The following is a 13,823-nucleotide window of genomic DNA, read 5'->3' as shown; positions in this document are numbered from 1 at the left end:
TGATTGGGTAATGCATATTTGTCACTCTTTCCCTGCTTTATTTTTCCCCCCATAGGCCTTATCACTGACTAACTTACGACACATGTATTGTTTTGTCTCTTATTAAATGTACACTTATGAGCTGGAACTCTGTTTCCCCTGCACTCAAACCCAAGCCTGTTCAGTCTCAACAGATGTCTGTCAAATAAAAGAACAGTTGTTTAGTGACTATCAGGGTTTCAAGAACTGCTGTAATGTTGACCACCATTATCTTTGTTTCATGTTTGACAATAAGTTTCTATTAACTGCTATCCCAGGAGTTCGTGTTATAACCCTTAAGACAAAGGGAGTGTCACATTGTAGTGGAAAGAGCAAGTAGTCACTTGGAGCCTATATAATCTTAGGAAGATTAGTCTTTCTGGGCCTTAGTTAATCAGTGCAATGGAAATAATAATAATAGCCTTACATTATTGAAATTAAATGAGATACTATGTGTAACGTGCCAATTAGTGTGTGACGAGTTTAGAGTGTTTAGTTAATGTTAGTTCTTTTCTCAGTGAGAGTCTATCAATTTCATGATTACTTTAAGGGAAGTAAACTAGAAGTTACTATTATTATTTTGTCTCTAAGCAGTTTTATTGAATAGACCATTTCATGGATATTAAATTGCTTATAAATCCAAATTTTCTTTGAATTCTTTTAATTTACCTAACATTTTTATTGTTGTAATCTGTGAAATAAACTAGATCCCAAAGAAACTAATTACTCTTTAGCCCCTTAATTTCAACTGGATTTGTTCTGAACCCACAAAGCCTTAATAATTTCTTAGTTGAAGGAATTCCCTAGCCATCTCTTAGCAACTGTAACTCTTTCTCTAAGCATTCTGATTTTTACACTGAAGACAATGTTCTAACATTTTGTGGCCACAGCATTGGCTTTCATTTAATCATAAGATCTTCACCGAGTTTTTGTCTTTTATGTAAATTTGAGGAGGCTTGGCATTTGATGATTATTGATAGCCACACAGGAGTTTTTCAGGTAGAAAATGGGTTGTCTCTTGCTCTTTTAAGAGAAGGGGTAGGAGAGAAAGTTAAGTTGTTATATGTGTGAGGTATCTTTTACTTATATTTAGGATAATTGTGGGACAAACAGCCTGAAGAAAGGGATAGTCAAAAGATAAGGGGCAGAAGATTTAAGACCTGAGTTTGTCAGTTTTAACAAAAAGAAGAGAACATGAGACGAATAAAGCTTTGTTTTTTGTATTAAATTTGGGCTGCAGACATTAAATATAGAATTGCATTTCCTTTATAAATAATCTATGAGATACCTTCTAAGTGTACAGACTAAATATATCAGTAAAGATTTATTGATCTTTCCTATAGTGCATAATACTCTATAAGCTTACAGCTGTTTCTTCCTTTCTTAGATTGTTATGGTTGAAAGATATGATTATGGCTTATAATTAGTAGATGAAAATCAACGTTTCTGAGGAAGAGCTTTTGTTCTCCACCAGAAGAATAAAATACGATGAATTTTGCAGTTTGGTATAAATGTTTTATTTCCACTTTGCTCTAGTGATGATACTCAGACCCTAACGGAGGTATCTTTATCAACTGTTTCTTTAAAAAGCTCCTAGCAGGGATATCCTTCCTAATAAACTGGAGAAGAATGAACTAAAAATTGCCAGGGTTGAAATAAAGCACATAGCTCTTAAATTTGAATTTGATACAGTTTTAAAAAGACCAATTTATAGAAAGAGTAGTATTTTAAGCAAAGAGGAGAAATGCTGACTTTGGATGTTAAAATAGCCCCACCTGACTCTTTTACCTAAAGGTGGTTTCTTATTGATGGCTAGGAAACCTAATTGGTTTAATGTGTGTTCATTGGTTACATGTATCTCCTGTTCCTTTTTTTTAACTGAATTTATTGGTGTCTCTTGTTTCTTTAAACCTTTCTTCCACTGTGTCAGCTTTTTTCCTGTTAGCCTTGGAGCAGAAACTGATCTGGGGGTTTAAGCTAATCTTCTAATTGAATGTCTTTTTATGTCAGTTCTTCAAAAGATAGCATTGATTGTGTTTTCAATAATAACTAAAAATAAGAGTTATGAAAATAAATTTTCATAATAAAATTTATCACCAGTATCAGATATAATATTTAAATTCTTATACTCCTTTTTTTAATAAGCTTTATATTTTATAGTAGTTTTAGGTTCACAGTAAAATTAAAGGAAAGTGAAGAGATGTCCCATATGCCACCTACCCCCACACATGCATGGCCTCTGTTATCACCATCCCACCCACAATGGTACATTCGTCACAATTGATTAGCCTATATTAACACATCATTATCCATCACCCAGAGCCCATAGTTTACATTAGGATTCACTCTTGGTGTTGTACATTCTATGAGTTTGGACAAATGTGTAACGACATATATCCACCATTACAGTATCATACAGAATAGTTTAACTCCCACAAAAATTCTCAGTGCTCCACCTGTTCATCCCTCCCTCGCCCAACCCCTGGCAACCAGTAATCTTTTGACTGTAGTCATGGTTTTGCCCTTTTAAGAATGTCGTATAGTTGGAATCATAAAGTATGTAGCCTTTTCACATCGGCTTCTTTCACTTAGCAATGTGCTTTTAAGTTTCCTCCATGTCTTTTCATAGCTTGATAGCTCATTTCTTTTTACAATAGCACTGAATAATATTTCATTGTCTGGGTGCAGTGCAGTTTATCCATTCATCTACTGAAGGATGTTTTGGCATTTTATAAACAAGGCTGCTATAAACATCTATGTGCAGGCTGGGGGGAGAAGGTAAGTTTTCAGCTCATTTAGATAGATATTAAGGAGTGTGATTGCTGGGTCATACCAAAGAGCATGTTTAGTTTTATAAGAAACCACCAATGTCTTCCAAAGTGGCTGTACCATTTTGCATTCCCACCAGCAATGAATGCAAGTTCCTGTTGCTCTACAACCTCACCAGTATTTGGTGTTTTCAGTGTTTTGGATTCTGGCCCTCCTAATAGGTGTGCAGTGGTATCTCATTGTTTTAAATTGCAGTTCCCTAATGACATATGATCTTTGAGCATTTTTTTCAAAGTCTTATTTGCCATCTGTGTATCTCCTTTGGTGAGTTGTCTGTTAAGGTCTATTGCCCATTTTTAAATTGGGTTGTGCATTTATTTTCTTGTTGAAGAATTCTTTGTATAATTCAGATAAGTCTTTTATCAAATGTCTGATAAATATTTTGCAAATATTTTTTTCTAGTCTATGGCTTGCTTGTCTTCTCATTCTCTTGAATATATTTTTTTCCTGAAAATATTTTATGGCTTTGAGGACATCTAAGTTTTTTGTTTGTTTACTTTTCCATGTTAATTAAAATATGAATTTGGCCTTTTAGAAGTTCATGTTCATATTCCAAATACACAAAGCATTAATTCTACATATCAGTTTTTCCTCATCAGATTTTGAGATTTAAATTGGCAGTAGTTTAGTTTTCTCACTTTATAACCTGCCATAAAAAGAAAGTAATTATGGTAAAATACACAGTCAACATATTTTATAATTCTGTTACTGTGTATTTGCATAAAGGGGGAATAGGATGATGTAATCTTTTAATCAAATGAATATATCTGTAATAAGTCTAAAAATCAAGTCTTATCTTACTCCCTTCCATTGTTAAAATAAAGTTCTTTGTTCTCTGTCTAATTGGGTTTACAGATAGTATTTCCAGACCTCAGTTATTATGTTAATTCCCTGGCTCCTTTCATTGAAAAGGATCAGATTTCTGACAAACAAGTCCACTGTCTTCCCTAACCACTGTTTGCTTCTCTGTTCCGTGGAGTAGTAAATACGAAGCTTGAAATGAAGGGAGACAGTCTAGAATGTGAAATGGAAAGAGAAGCAGTTCAGAAACAGGAGAGCCAACGAAATTTAGAAAACAGTGAATAGCTTTATTAATGAATTGAGTTTTTGGCTTATTTGCCCTGAAAGCATTAGGTTTTTAATGAATTGTGGTTTTTAATCAGAATCCAGAGCAGATAAGTAGCTGATAAAATTAGGTTTTTCTTTTGTCTTCTTTTTTTTAAGTTTTATATTAAAGAAATCTATAAGATGACAATTTATATTTCCTTAGTTATTTTTCAAAGAAATCTAAGTTTAGAGTTAGAAAGTAATCCTTTGTAGGCAAAGGTTTACTTACATGATTTTTCCAACTGGAGATTAATGCTGCAGTGTGCTATGGCCTATTGCTGGAAAGTGCAAGTAAGTACTGGTATCATAGTACTACATGTTTTAGGAATAGACATGGTTTAAGTATAGTTTTAGTTCTTGATAATTTTATTACTACTTACCTAAATTTTATAAAATAGAAGTTACTAGAAATTAAATATTTGGAAAATTTGACTTTTTAAACATTTATCAGTGGATTAATGGAAATAAATTTGAGTTTATCGACATGAGACATTAATTACATTATGTAGTTTTCCAAAGCAGAGTAAAATCCTAGAATATAGCCGCCTCTATTTGTATTGGTATATTAATGAAATTGTACCTATATTTTTTATTGAGGAGTTTATGTGGTTGTAAACAAATTGATGCTGGGGTTGTTTGTTTGGTGTTTTTACTATTTTTGTGGTGATGTTTATGTTTTCAATGTAACAGAACAAAACATTACTGTGCAAAATATTGCCCATGCTTTGGAAGGGGGTAAAAATTCAGAGTTAGGGATTGTACAGTTATAATACATTGGCAGGCTCATAGAAAAGCTCATATACACTCCTGTTTACGCTACCCCAGAACCCAAAATTCATCTGCTTCAGATTGACAGAATCAAACTCATAATTTACTAAATCACCAATTTCTTTTCTTCTAGAATATGGAATCTGGTCTTATAAAGATATCTTCAAGTCTGAATCTGTAAAAAAGCGTTTTTTATAATATGTGAGCTCTTTGTGAACAGGGTTATTTTTTAAATACGCTGTATATAAATGTGTGAAGTTATATCCTTACTGAAATTCAATGCTAGCAATATCCTTAAGGATAAAAAGACTTCTGAAATATTCCCATAATTTTAGCATTAGTTTATCTGAGGTGCTTTTGTTCACAGGAAGAACAAGCAGCAAAATTGAAAGCTGAGAAGATCAGAGTTGCCCTAGAGAAAATAAAAGAGGCACAAGTGAAAAAGGTGATATTTGGGCTTTTTCCTGGTCTGGGATTTTTATCAGCTTTATGGATTTATAAAGAATTGCCTTGTTTATATAATGTATCTCTAAGATATGGAGAGGTAGAGGGTTATTTCTTCCTAATATATTTTCACATGTATTTTTTATGGATAAAATGTATTATAAAAGAAATAACTTTCCAGTTTTACATTACCCTAAAAGAGTATAACAAAATAGTGTTTTTATAATCTTATCTGCTATTATAATTTTAAAAAGGTTTTAAATTTGTTGAGGTATGTTATTTGATACCTAATTTTAAAGTATTTTTTTTACATAATAAAGTTATTTATATTTAACTAAGAACGTTACTGAGAACATTGCCCTATATTTGGAGAAGTTTTTTAAATGTCTAACTTTTTCTTTGATTTAATTTTCTTTCTGCCCGTTGTAGCTGGTGATCAGGGTGCACATGTCTGACGACAGCTCTAAAACAATGATGGTGGATGAGCGGCAGACTGTGAGGCAGGTGCTGGACAGCCTGATGGACAAATCCCACTGCGGCCACAGTTCAGACTGGTCACTGGTGGAGACCGTCTCTGAGTTACAGATGGGTGAGTAATACCATGGCTTCAGTTACTTTTTAATTTCTGTGTGGTTCCCACAGTTTCTGTGTTGATCAGAGCACCTTGAGACATATTTATGTTTTTTTTTTTTTTTCCTATAACTATGGCTTTTTACATTACCTTTTTTCCAAGTATTTTGAGATTTCTTTGACTCTGAGATTTCTAGTTCATTTCAGATTTTTTTTACATGACATGTTTGACATTTTTAATATAGACAAATATTTCTAACACAGAAAAAAAAAGAGTAAGGTAAAAGATTTTTGTATTATATCCAAGTCCATGAACTTTTTTATCAAACAGGAAGACATTTAGGGATTACTAAAAAATTCCTTGATTTAAGAGTTTATGGAATATTGCATCAGTATTTAATATCAACAAAAAATCACATGTAACTCAAGGAAACACACTGATATATGAGTAAAAATTGTTCTTTTTCTTTTTTATCTTAGTAAAATCTCGCTAGAACAAAGTTTTTTTAAGGTAACAAAATAGTATTTCCCTTCAAATAAGAACTGCACAGATCAGCACACTTACTAAAGCCCAGTTTATTATTCCCATTTGCATTGAAGTCTTTATACCAGCACTTGACTCTCAGGGAAAACAAAAAGCACAAATTTCTTATTTTTAGCTAGGTGTATTAAGTCTTAGTTTCTTTAGATACGTAGTTTGTTAAGGTGTTTTCTAATTATAAACATTCTAATTTTTTATATCATCAATGACTCTTTTAAAAAGTGTTAGTTGTGTGATTACAGAAACCTTGCAATAATTACTTTATTATACTTTATTGAATCCGTTATCAATTTTACCTTGCTATTTTATTTAAAATATTTTATTTGTGTTTCTCTCATTACTTATTATCTTTAAATATTCAAAGCAATTTCCAGAGAAATGAAAATTTAATTATTAACCCATTATCTCAGAATATATGTACACAACTCCCAAAATTAAATCATAAGTTATTAGAACTTTGTTAACATGTATAAAAATATGTTCTCAATACTCATCTATATTTGTTCTTAATGAGTTAAAAAATTTGTTTAGTTCACAAATGTAGTAGTATCATGATACACAGAAAATGTGTGTATTTCCATGGCTGTAGCTTGAAAACTTATATTTCTGTATTACCTTTTATATAATTGACCATGGTGTCTTATTTAATCATATGTGGCACAATGCTTCAAGTATAGTGTGAGGTCAACTCATAGATAGCAGAGATAAAACTGACTGGTTGCCAGAGGGGAAGGGTGAACCAGGTGAAGGGATTAAGAACTACAAATTGGTAGTCACAAAATAGTCCTGGGGATGTGAAGTACAGCATAGAGAATATAGTCAATTAATATTGTAATAAGTGTGTATGAAACCAGGTGGGTACCTGAATTATCAGGGGAGCCACGTTGTAAAGTATTTGGTTGCGTATCCACTAAGCTGTGTACCTGAAACTAACCAAAAATAATAATAAATGTAAACTAAATTGAAAACTAAAATTTAAAGTATAGTATGTGGTTATTCAGTATTTGTTGAATGAATAAAAGAAAACAAGGGACTACTAAGAGCCCAAAATAAGATGGTGGAAACAAATTACACATGTAAACTACCCAGTTAAACAACGAAGATTCTTAGAAAGGATGAATAAACAAAATGCAGTTGTTTGCTGTTTAGAAAAGACCTATTACCTAAAGACACATAAAGGTTGAAAATAAAAGGAATGTGAAAAGACACTAACCAAAAGAAAGATAATTAACTATATTAATATCAGACAAAATAGACTTTAAACAAAATGCATTACTAGAGATGTAGAGAACACACATATTCACCAAGAAGAGACCATCTTCTAAGTTTTAACTAATATTATTAAAATGTGTAAAGCAAAAATTGACAACTACCAGGAGAAATTCACAAGTCAGCCTTCATAGTAGAACCTTTGCAGTGATCAGTATAATCAAGCAGACAGAAAAGGCTATAGGAGATTTGAAAAGTAATTTTTTTGATCTATGAATGTTGAGTATACTACCTAATAACAGAAAAATATACATTCTTTTCGAGCAGAAATGGAATATTCTAAAAATTAAGTATGAGGACATAAGCAACTCTCAAGAAATTTCAAAGAATTGTCTAGAATAGGTTCTTCGAATGTATGTTCAATCTAAACGGCGTGTACTTTGACTCCTATTTGCAAATCAGAAAATACATCTATGTTTAAAATTAAACAAAACCCATGGATCAAAAAAGTAATTATCTTGAAAGTTTTAAAAATTTATACGAACTGAATACTATTGGAAATACTTAACATCAGAATTTATGAAATGCAACTTTTTTTTTTTTTAAGGATGGGATAGGAAAAGGCTGAAAGCTGAAGGAAACCTAGAAGTTAGAAGACCTAGTTCTAGTCCTAATTCTTCTACATAGCAGCCGTGTGACCTTCCTGAAGTCACCTACCACTGTTAGGACATGTTCCCTTATTTGAAAATAGATGGAAAACCAATGAATTCTAAGGGCCCAGGGTTGTGGTGTCAGTAAAGATTCTATAGTTCTGCTGTGAATCACTTTCCAAGGTTTCATGTCTTTGATGCAGTTCTGATGAATACTAACAAAATACTGATATTTTATTTTGGGACAGAGAGAATCTTTGAAGACCATGAAAACTTGGTTGAAAACCTTCTTAATTGGACAAGAGATAGTCAAAACAAGCTTATATTTATGGAGCGAATAGAAAAATATGCACTTTTCAAAAACCCACAGGTGAGACTCAGTAACTGATAGAGGTTGGGATTTTTTTTAATCTTCACCTGAGGATATGTTTATTGATTGATTTTAGAGAGAGAGAGGAAAAGAGAAACATCAACATGAGACCGAAACCTTTATCAATTGCCTCCCTTATATGCCCCAACTCGGGATCAAATGCACAACCTGGGTATTGTGCCCTGACCAGGGATCGAACCTGCAACCCTTTGGTCCACAGGACAATGCTCCAACCAACTGAGCCACCTGGCCAGGGTGAGGTTAGGATTTTTAACCTCGTGTTGTTGTATTACTTCTTAGTACTATTCTTGTATTATTCTATTACTGCTAAGTTAATGGAGTTAAAAGACTGGAATCCACCTGATTGGAACACTGTGGTTGTAAACCCCCATGGGAGCTCTCACTACTGCTGAGGTGGAAGGACTGCTGGGCCCAGATGTCAAGGCTCAAAGAAGTTACCAGCCCACAGAGCCAGATGGGGTGAGCCCATGGAGAAATAGAAGTAAATCCAAAGAGTTCCCGCGTTTGTGCTCTCTCTAATCCAGAGCTGTGTTCAGTAGCTATTTGTTTGGTTAGTTTCTCATCCATCAAAGAAAAGTACTTACATATTTAAGTTTTTCTACTTCATTACACTTTATTTTGATTTCTTTTTTAAGTTATTTTTTTGATCACAGTAACCTCGATTATAACTGGTTCCACATTCTAGTATATGTTACCTCGATTTATTTGTCATCTTTGCTTATTCTAAAACAGTATTTGAGTTAATACTTCCTATTGCCCTATTATAAATACTTCATATTTATTTTTATAAATATTTTATAAAAATCAGGTGAGAGAACAACCCCACTATAAAAAGTAGTAATGAGGAAAAATAGTAGCAGCGTTAAAGGTATGTAGTAGATATCTTTCAGGTGGCTTCATCATGCGACATCTTTCCTGGATATTTTAGATGAAGATTACACATTTGGGAGTACCAACAGATCTTTTTTATGGATGATTGTGAAAATGTTTTCATAAGACATAATTAGACTTTATAGTTGAGTCACCCAAATGAGATTATGGTAGTCTCAGAGAATTTTGGATTTCTTCTTTAAAAGTCAGAAGATACATTAAATTTTCTGCATTTGGATCAGTTAAGCTCAGCATATTTTAAGGAAATTTGCCTTCTTTGTTATATTTAATAATTTGTAAACTTGTCAGGTCCTGTACATGTAGCTTTCATTAGATATATCAAAACATATTTGCCAGCTGTTGCACATAGTGTCACCTCAGGACTTGAGGGAGAGTAGTTTATAGAGTAATTCAAGATAAATGCATAGAGGTAAGGAGGAGGCCAGTGGTAACCATTTAATGGGGGTGTCCACACACAGGTTGCTTATCAAAGAGTGTTCCTTCTCACTCTGCACAGGCAGAAATTGACACAGAGTTGCTGTGTCTCTAGAAGAAATCATATATGCTCTCCTGCCAAGGGAATAATAGAATGCGTGTATCCTTTAACTTTCATGTATTCATTTTCCCAGAACTATCTTCTGGGGAAAAAGGAAACCGCTGAGATGGCTGATCGAAACAAAGAAGTGCTGTTGGAGGTATGACTCTTCACTCCCCCATCATTCTTTTTCCTTGCACTTTATCATATTAAAATATTAAGCACATTTTTTGAAGTATGTCAATGCAGTATATTTATTTTTGCAGTCGTAGCTAGAGAACACTATATTCTTCTATAGCCAGATGGAAGGCGTTCAGCTGTATGAGTTTTAGGCCACTGAAGAAGGTTTTAAAAACTGCTACTTTGCCATGCAGTGTACTGGTGTACTAAAAGGAGCACGAGCCGTTTGGGGCTGATGAGTGAGAGAAAAGGCTGCTCAGTGGAGCATGTGATGGTGCTGTTTTACCTGCTTACCCAGAGAGAAATTTAAATATAATTAGCTATTGATAAAGTATTTCAAGCCTTAGTCTTACATAACTGAATTTTTAAAAGCATAGTCATTTCTAAAAATATATATATTTCCTTATTTTGAAGAGTAATAATACAAATTCAAATATAATTGAATTTTTGGCTCTTTAGCTTTTGCTGATAAAAGGGAATGTTCCAAAATCTGAATAAATTGCTTTCTTAGCAACAAGGCAATTAGGAAAATGAAGATCAGCACTCAGCTTTTCATATGATGTTCACTATAATTAAGAAAAACCCTCTATAATTCGTAATTTTTCAGTACTTTGGGGAAAGAGAAATTCATTTAGGCTCAAAATATCTTATATTAATGTTTAGTGAACATTTCTAAAAATCTTTTACCAATACATGATTGCTTTTTATTTTAAAATTAAAATTGTATCTAAGTATAGGCAGAATTCAAAATTTTGAGTTTGTTTACATTTATTTCAATTTACTATTTTTTTAAAGATTTTATTTATTTATTTTTAGAGAGGGGGGAAAGAGGGAGAAAGACAGGGAGAGAAACATCAATGTGTGGTTGCCTCTCGCATGCCTTCTACTGAGAGGACCCGGCCTGCAACCCAGGCATGTGCCCTGACCATGAATAGAACCGGCGACTCTGGTTTGCAGGCCAGCACTCAATCCACTGAGCTACACCAGCCAGGGCTTGTTTAGTATTAAATATTTTAAAACTAAATGCCCTCTTTGTTTTAGAGTCACATAAATTGATAGAGTTTTTAAATTTTGAAAGTTTAATTATTCACTTAGCATGTTGCTTACTTTTAAAGTATATTCCTATTTAGCTTGACAGCTCATCTAAATGTATTAATAATTTAAAGAAAAACAAAGTTCAGTGCTCATGTTAGCTCTGACACTTTTATTAAATTTATTATAAGTATGCTGTTTACAAATTCATTTAAGTGCTATTATACGCAACTCAGTTAACATTTCATCTTAGATTCTTCAAAAAAGTTCTTAGGTAAAAGTTCATTAGGATTGCCGTAGTAGTTCCGAAATAAATCCATATTATGTTTAGAATGGAAAATCCTAACTGAGGTAAAGTTAGCAGCATGGTTTTACTACAAACTCATTTTGGTTTAATACATTGTCATGCATTTCACAGGTGTAAACACAACTTTGTTCTGAGAATCCAAGGATCGTATAAGTCTTTCCACCTTATTTTCTAATTTTAGGAATGTTTTTGTGGAAGTTCTGTAACTGTACCAGAAATTGAAGGAGTCCTTTGGTTGAAAGATGATGGCAAGAAGTCCTGGAAAAAGCGTTATTTTCTCTTGCGAGCATCTGGTATTTACTATGTCCCTAAAGGAAAAGCAAAGGTGTGTTCCCTTCTGCTGGCTTTTGAGTTTCTTCATTATGCTAATTGATTTTAATTTGTAGTGAGTGTGTCAACAAGGTGAATCTAGACTCTGATTTATTTCAATTTCTGTACGACACATAGAACATTGCTTTCCTTACTGATCCATTATAAAGAAGAAGAAACTAAAAATGTTCTCTCTCTGGTCAGTAGTTTGGCCCATCTCTGTTCTCTTGCCAAATTTGAACGATACTTTTATTTAGTATTTTTGGAATGTATAGAAGAGTGGCTTTTTGCTTATTGTTTGGGGAGAATAGCTGTCTGGGATTAGAGGTGTTTCAGCCTTACTTGGGTAATATGCCTCTTCTGAGGGCCCCCTTGGTACCTGTCACTTCTGTGCTTACTGAGGGCCAGCACTGTTGTAAGCTCCTTCCAGTATCACTTCTTCCGGTCTGTATTGCCGCCCTGAGAGGTTGACCCTTTTTGACTGGTGAGGAAACCCTGACTTGAGAAATGCTGTACTTGGTATATGTGTGTACAGACACTGAACTGCGTTCTTTTCTTGCTCTTTCCAAAGAGCTCTATTATACTATATTGTATATAATATACTATCCAGTGGTCCTCAACCTTTTTGGCACCAGGGACTGGTTTTGTGGAAGACACTTTCTCCACAGATGAAGGGATTAGTGGGGAGGGTTTCGGGATGAATTCTACTGTATTACATTCAAGCTCACCTCCTGTTGTGCAGCATAGTTCCTAACAGGCACAGACTGGTGTTGGTCCATCGCCTAGAGGTTGGGACCCCTGTTACACCATATGTGGGGGCACCCCCCAAAACTGGAATTATCTTCTGGGGGGTGGGCCCCTTGTAGTATAGGCTTCCCCCACTAGGTTAGTGATCTAGGAACACATCTATATCAGTGTACCAGCTGGTATTGTTGTGAGAGGCTGCATTTGGCTTCAGTGATTTTTTTTTTTTTAGAAGAGACTTCAGTGAATTTGCCCATTTCTTGATGGGTGATTTACAAGCACACCATCCCACACTACAGTGAGTGTTCAGCAGTTTTTGACCAAAAACTGCACTACCTCTGTGCCCCACCCTCCCTATTCATGCAGTCTCACCCCAAGTGACTTTTTGTTGTTTCCATGGATGAAAAAAGTCCTCAGAGGAAAATGTTTTATCAACATGGAAGAGGTGAGACGACAAAAATGGCAGAAGCACTGAAAGGCATCAAAATTGACAAGTTCAAAAACTGTTTTGAGCAATGGAAAAACATCTCAGTAGATGTATTACATCAAATGGAGAGTACTTTGAAAGTGACTGAAGTTTAAACATGTAGGAATAAATATACAATTTTTTATAAATAAATTCTGTTCTTTTCTTGGGTCCCCCCTTGTATTTAAAGTATCTTTAAAATGCCACTTTTTTCCAAGCAAGTCAGTGTTCATTATAAATGGCAAGATAGTTAATTAAGTAAGATGGCCTTTTTTATTGCATTATGGATTAAAAAAGAAACATTTCTAGGAAATCTCACTGTCGTGTACAAAAGAGTAATTTCTACTTGGTGAAGTTTTGATTTTTCTACTAGAAACTGTTACCAGTTATGATATTTGCTTGCTCACATATTATTGTTAAATCTCCTCTTGGGTGTTTTTTATCTTAGGTCTCTCGGGATCTGGTCTGCTTTCTCCAGCTGGATCATGTGAATGTTTATTATGGACAGGACTATCGGAACAAATACAAAGCCCCTACAGACTACTGTCTGGTGCTAAAGGTAAACAGTATCTCTTTTTAGTAATTTTAATTGATGTTAGAGATAGAGCAGGTTATTGGACACATTTTAGAATAGTTTGGATCTTCCGTAAGTATATTGTTTTTGCTTTTTTTCTCTATAGAGTTTTAAAGGAATGGTGAAGGATAATGAAAAGAATAGTGTGCTATATACCACAGCTGGCCCTTACCTAAGTAGCCTTTATTAGATCGATGCTGCTAAGAAATGGGTACCAAGTTGTAAGTTTTGAGTCATAATATATAAAATAGATTAGATTATAAAATTGAGGCTTTCATT

General features: G+C 33.8%; 1 protein-coding gene across 6 annotated transcripts in view; it reads left to right on the top strand.

Annotated features, from left to right (window-relative positions):
* The window catches only part of RAPH1 (Ras association (RalGDS/AF-6) and pleckstrin homology domains 1), an 86,415-nt gene that overhangs the window by 59,158 nt on the left and 13,434 nt on the right, over window positions 1-13,823 (top strand). For all 6 annotated transcript variants that reach the window (XM_053918958.2, XM_053918955.2, XM_053918959.2 and 3 more), the window contains 6 exons: window positions 5,090-5,167; window positions 5,596-5,755; window positions 8,385-8,506; window positions 10,027-10,092; window positions 11,633-11,776; window positions 13,419-13,529. In XM_053918958.2, coding sequence (XP_053774933.1) covers window positions 5,090-5,167; window positions 5,596-5,755; window positions 8,385-8,506; window positions 10,027-10,092; window positions 11,633-11,776; window positions 13,419-13,529 — 681 coding nt within the window. The remainder of the gene's footprint in view (window positions 1-5,089; window positions 5,168-5,595; window positions 5,756-8,384; window positions 8,507-10,026; window positions 10,093-11,632; window positions 11,777-13,418; window positions 13,530-13,823) is intronic.

Source organism: Desmodus rotundus, chromosome 2 (genome assembly GCF_022682495.2).
Source record: "Desmodus rotundus isolate HL8 chromosome 2, HLdesRot8A.1, whole genome shotgun sequence".
Taxonomy (NCBI): domain Eukaryota; kingdom Metazoa; phylum Chordata; class Mammalia; order Chiroptera; family Phyllostomidae; genus Desmodus; species Desmodus rotundus.
Note: the sequence above shows the minus strand (reverse complement) of the source record. Positions and strands in the feature narration are given on the sequence as shown.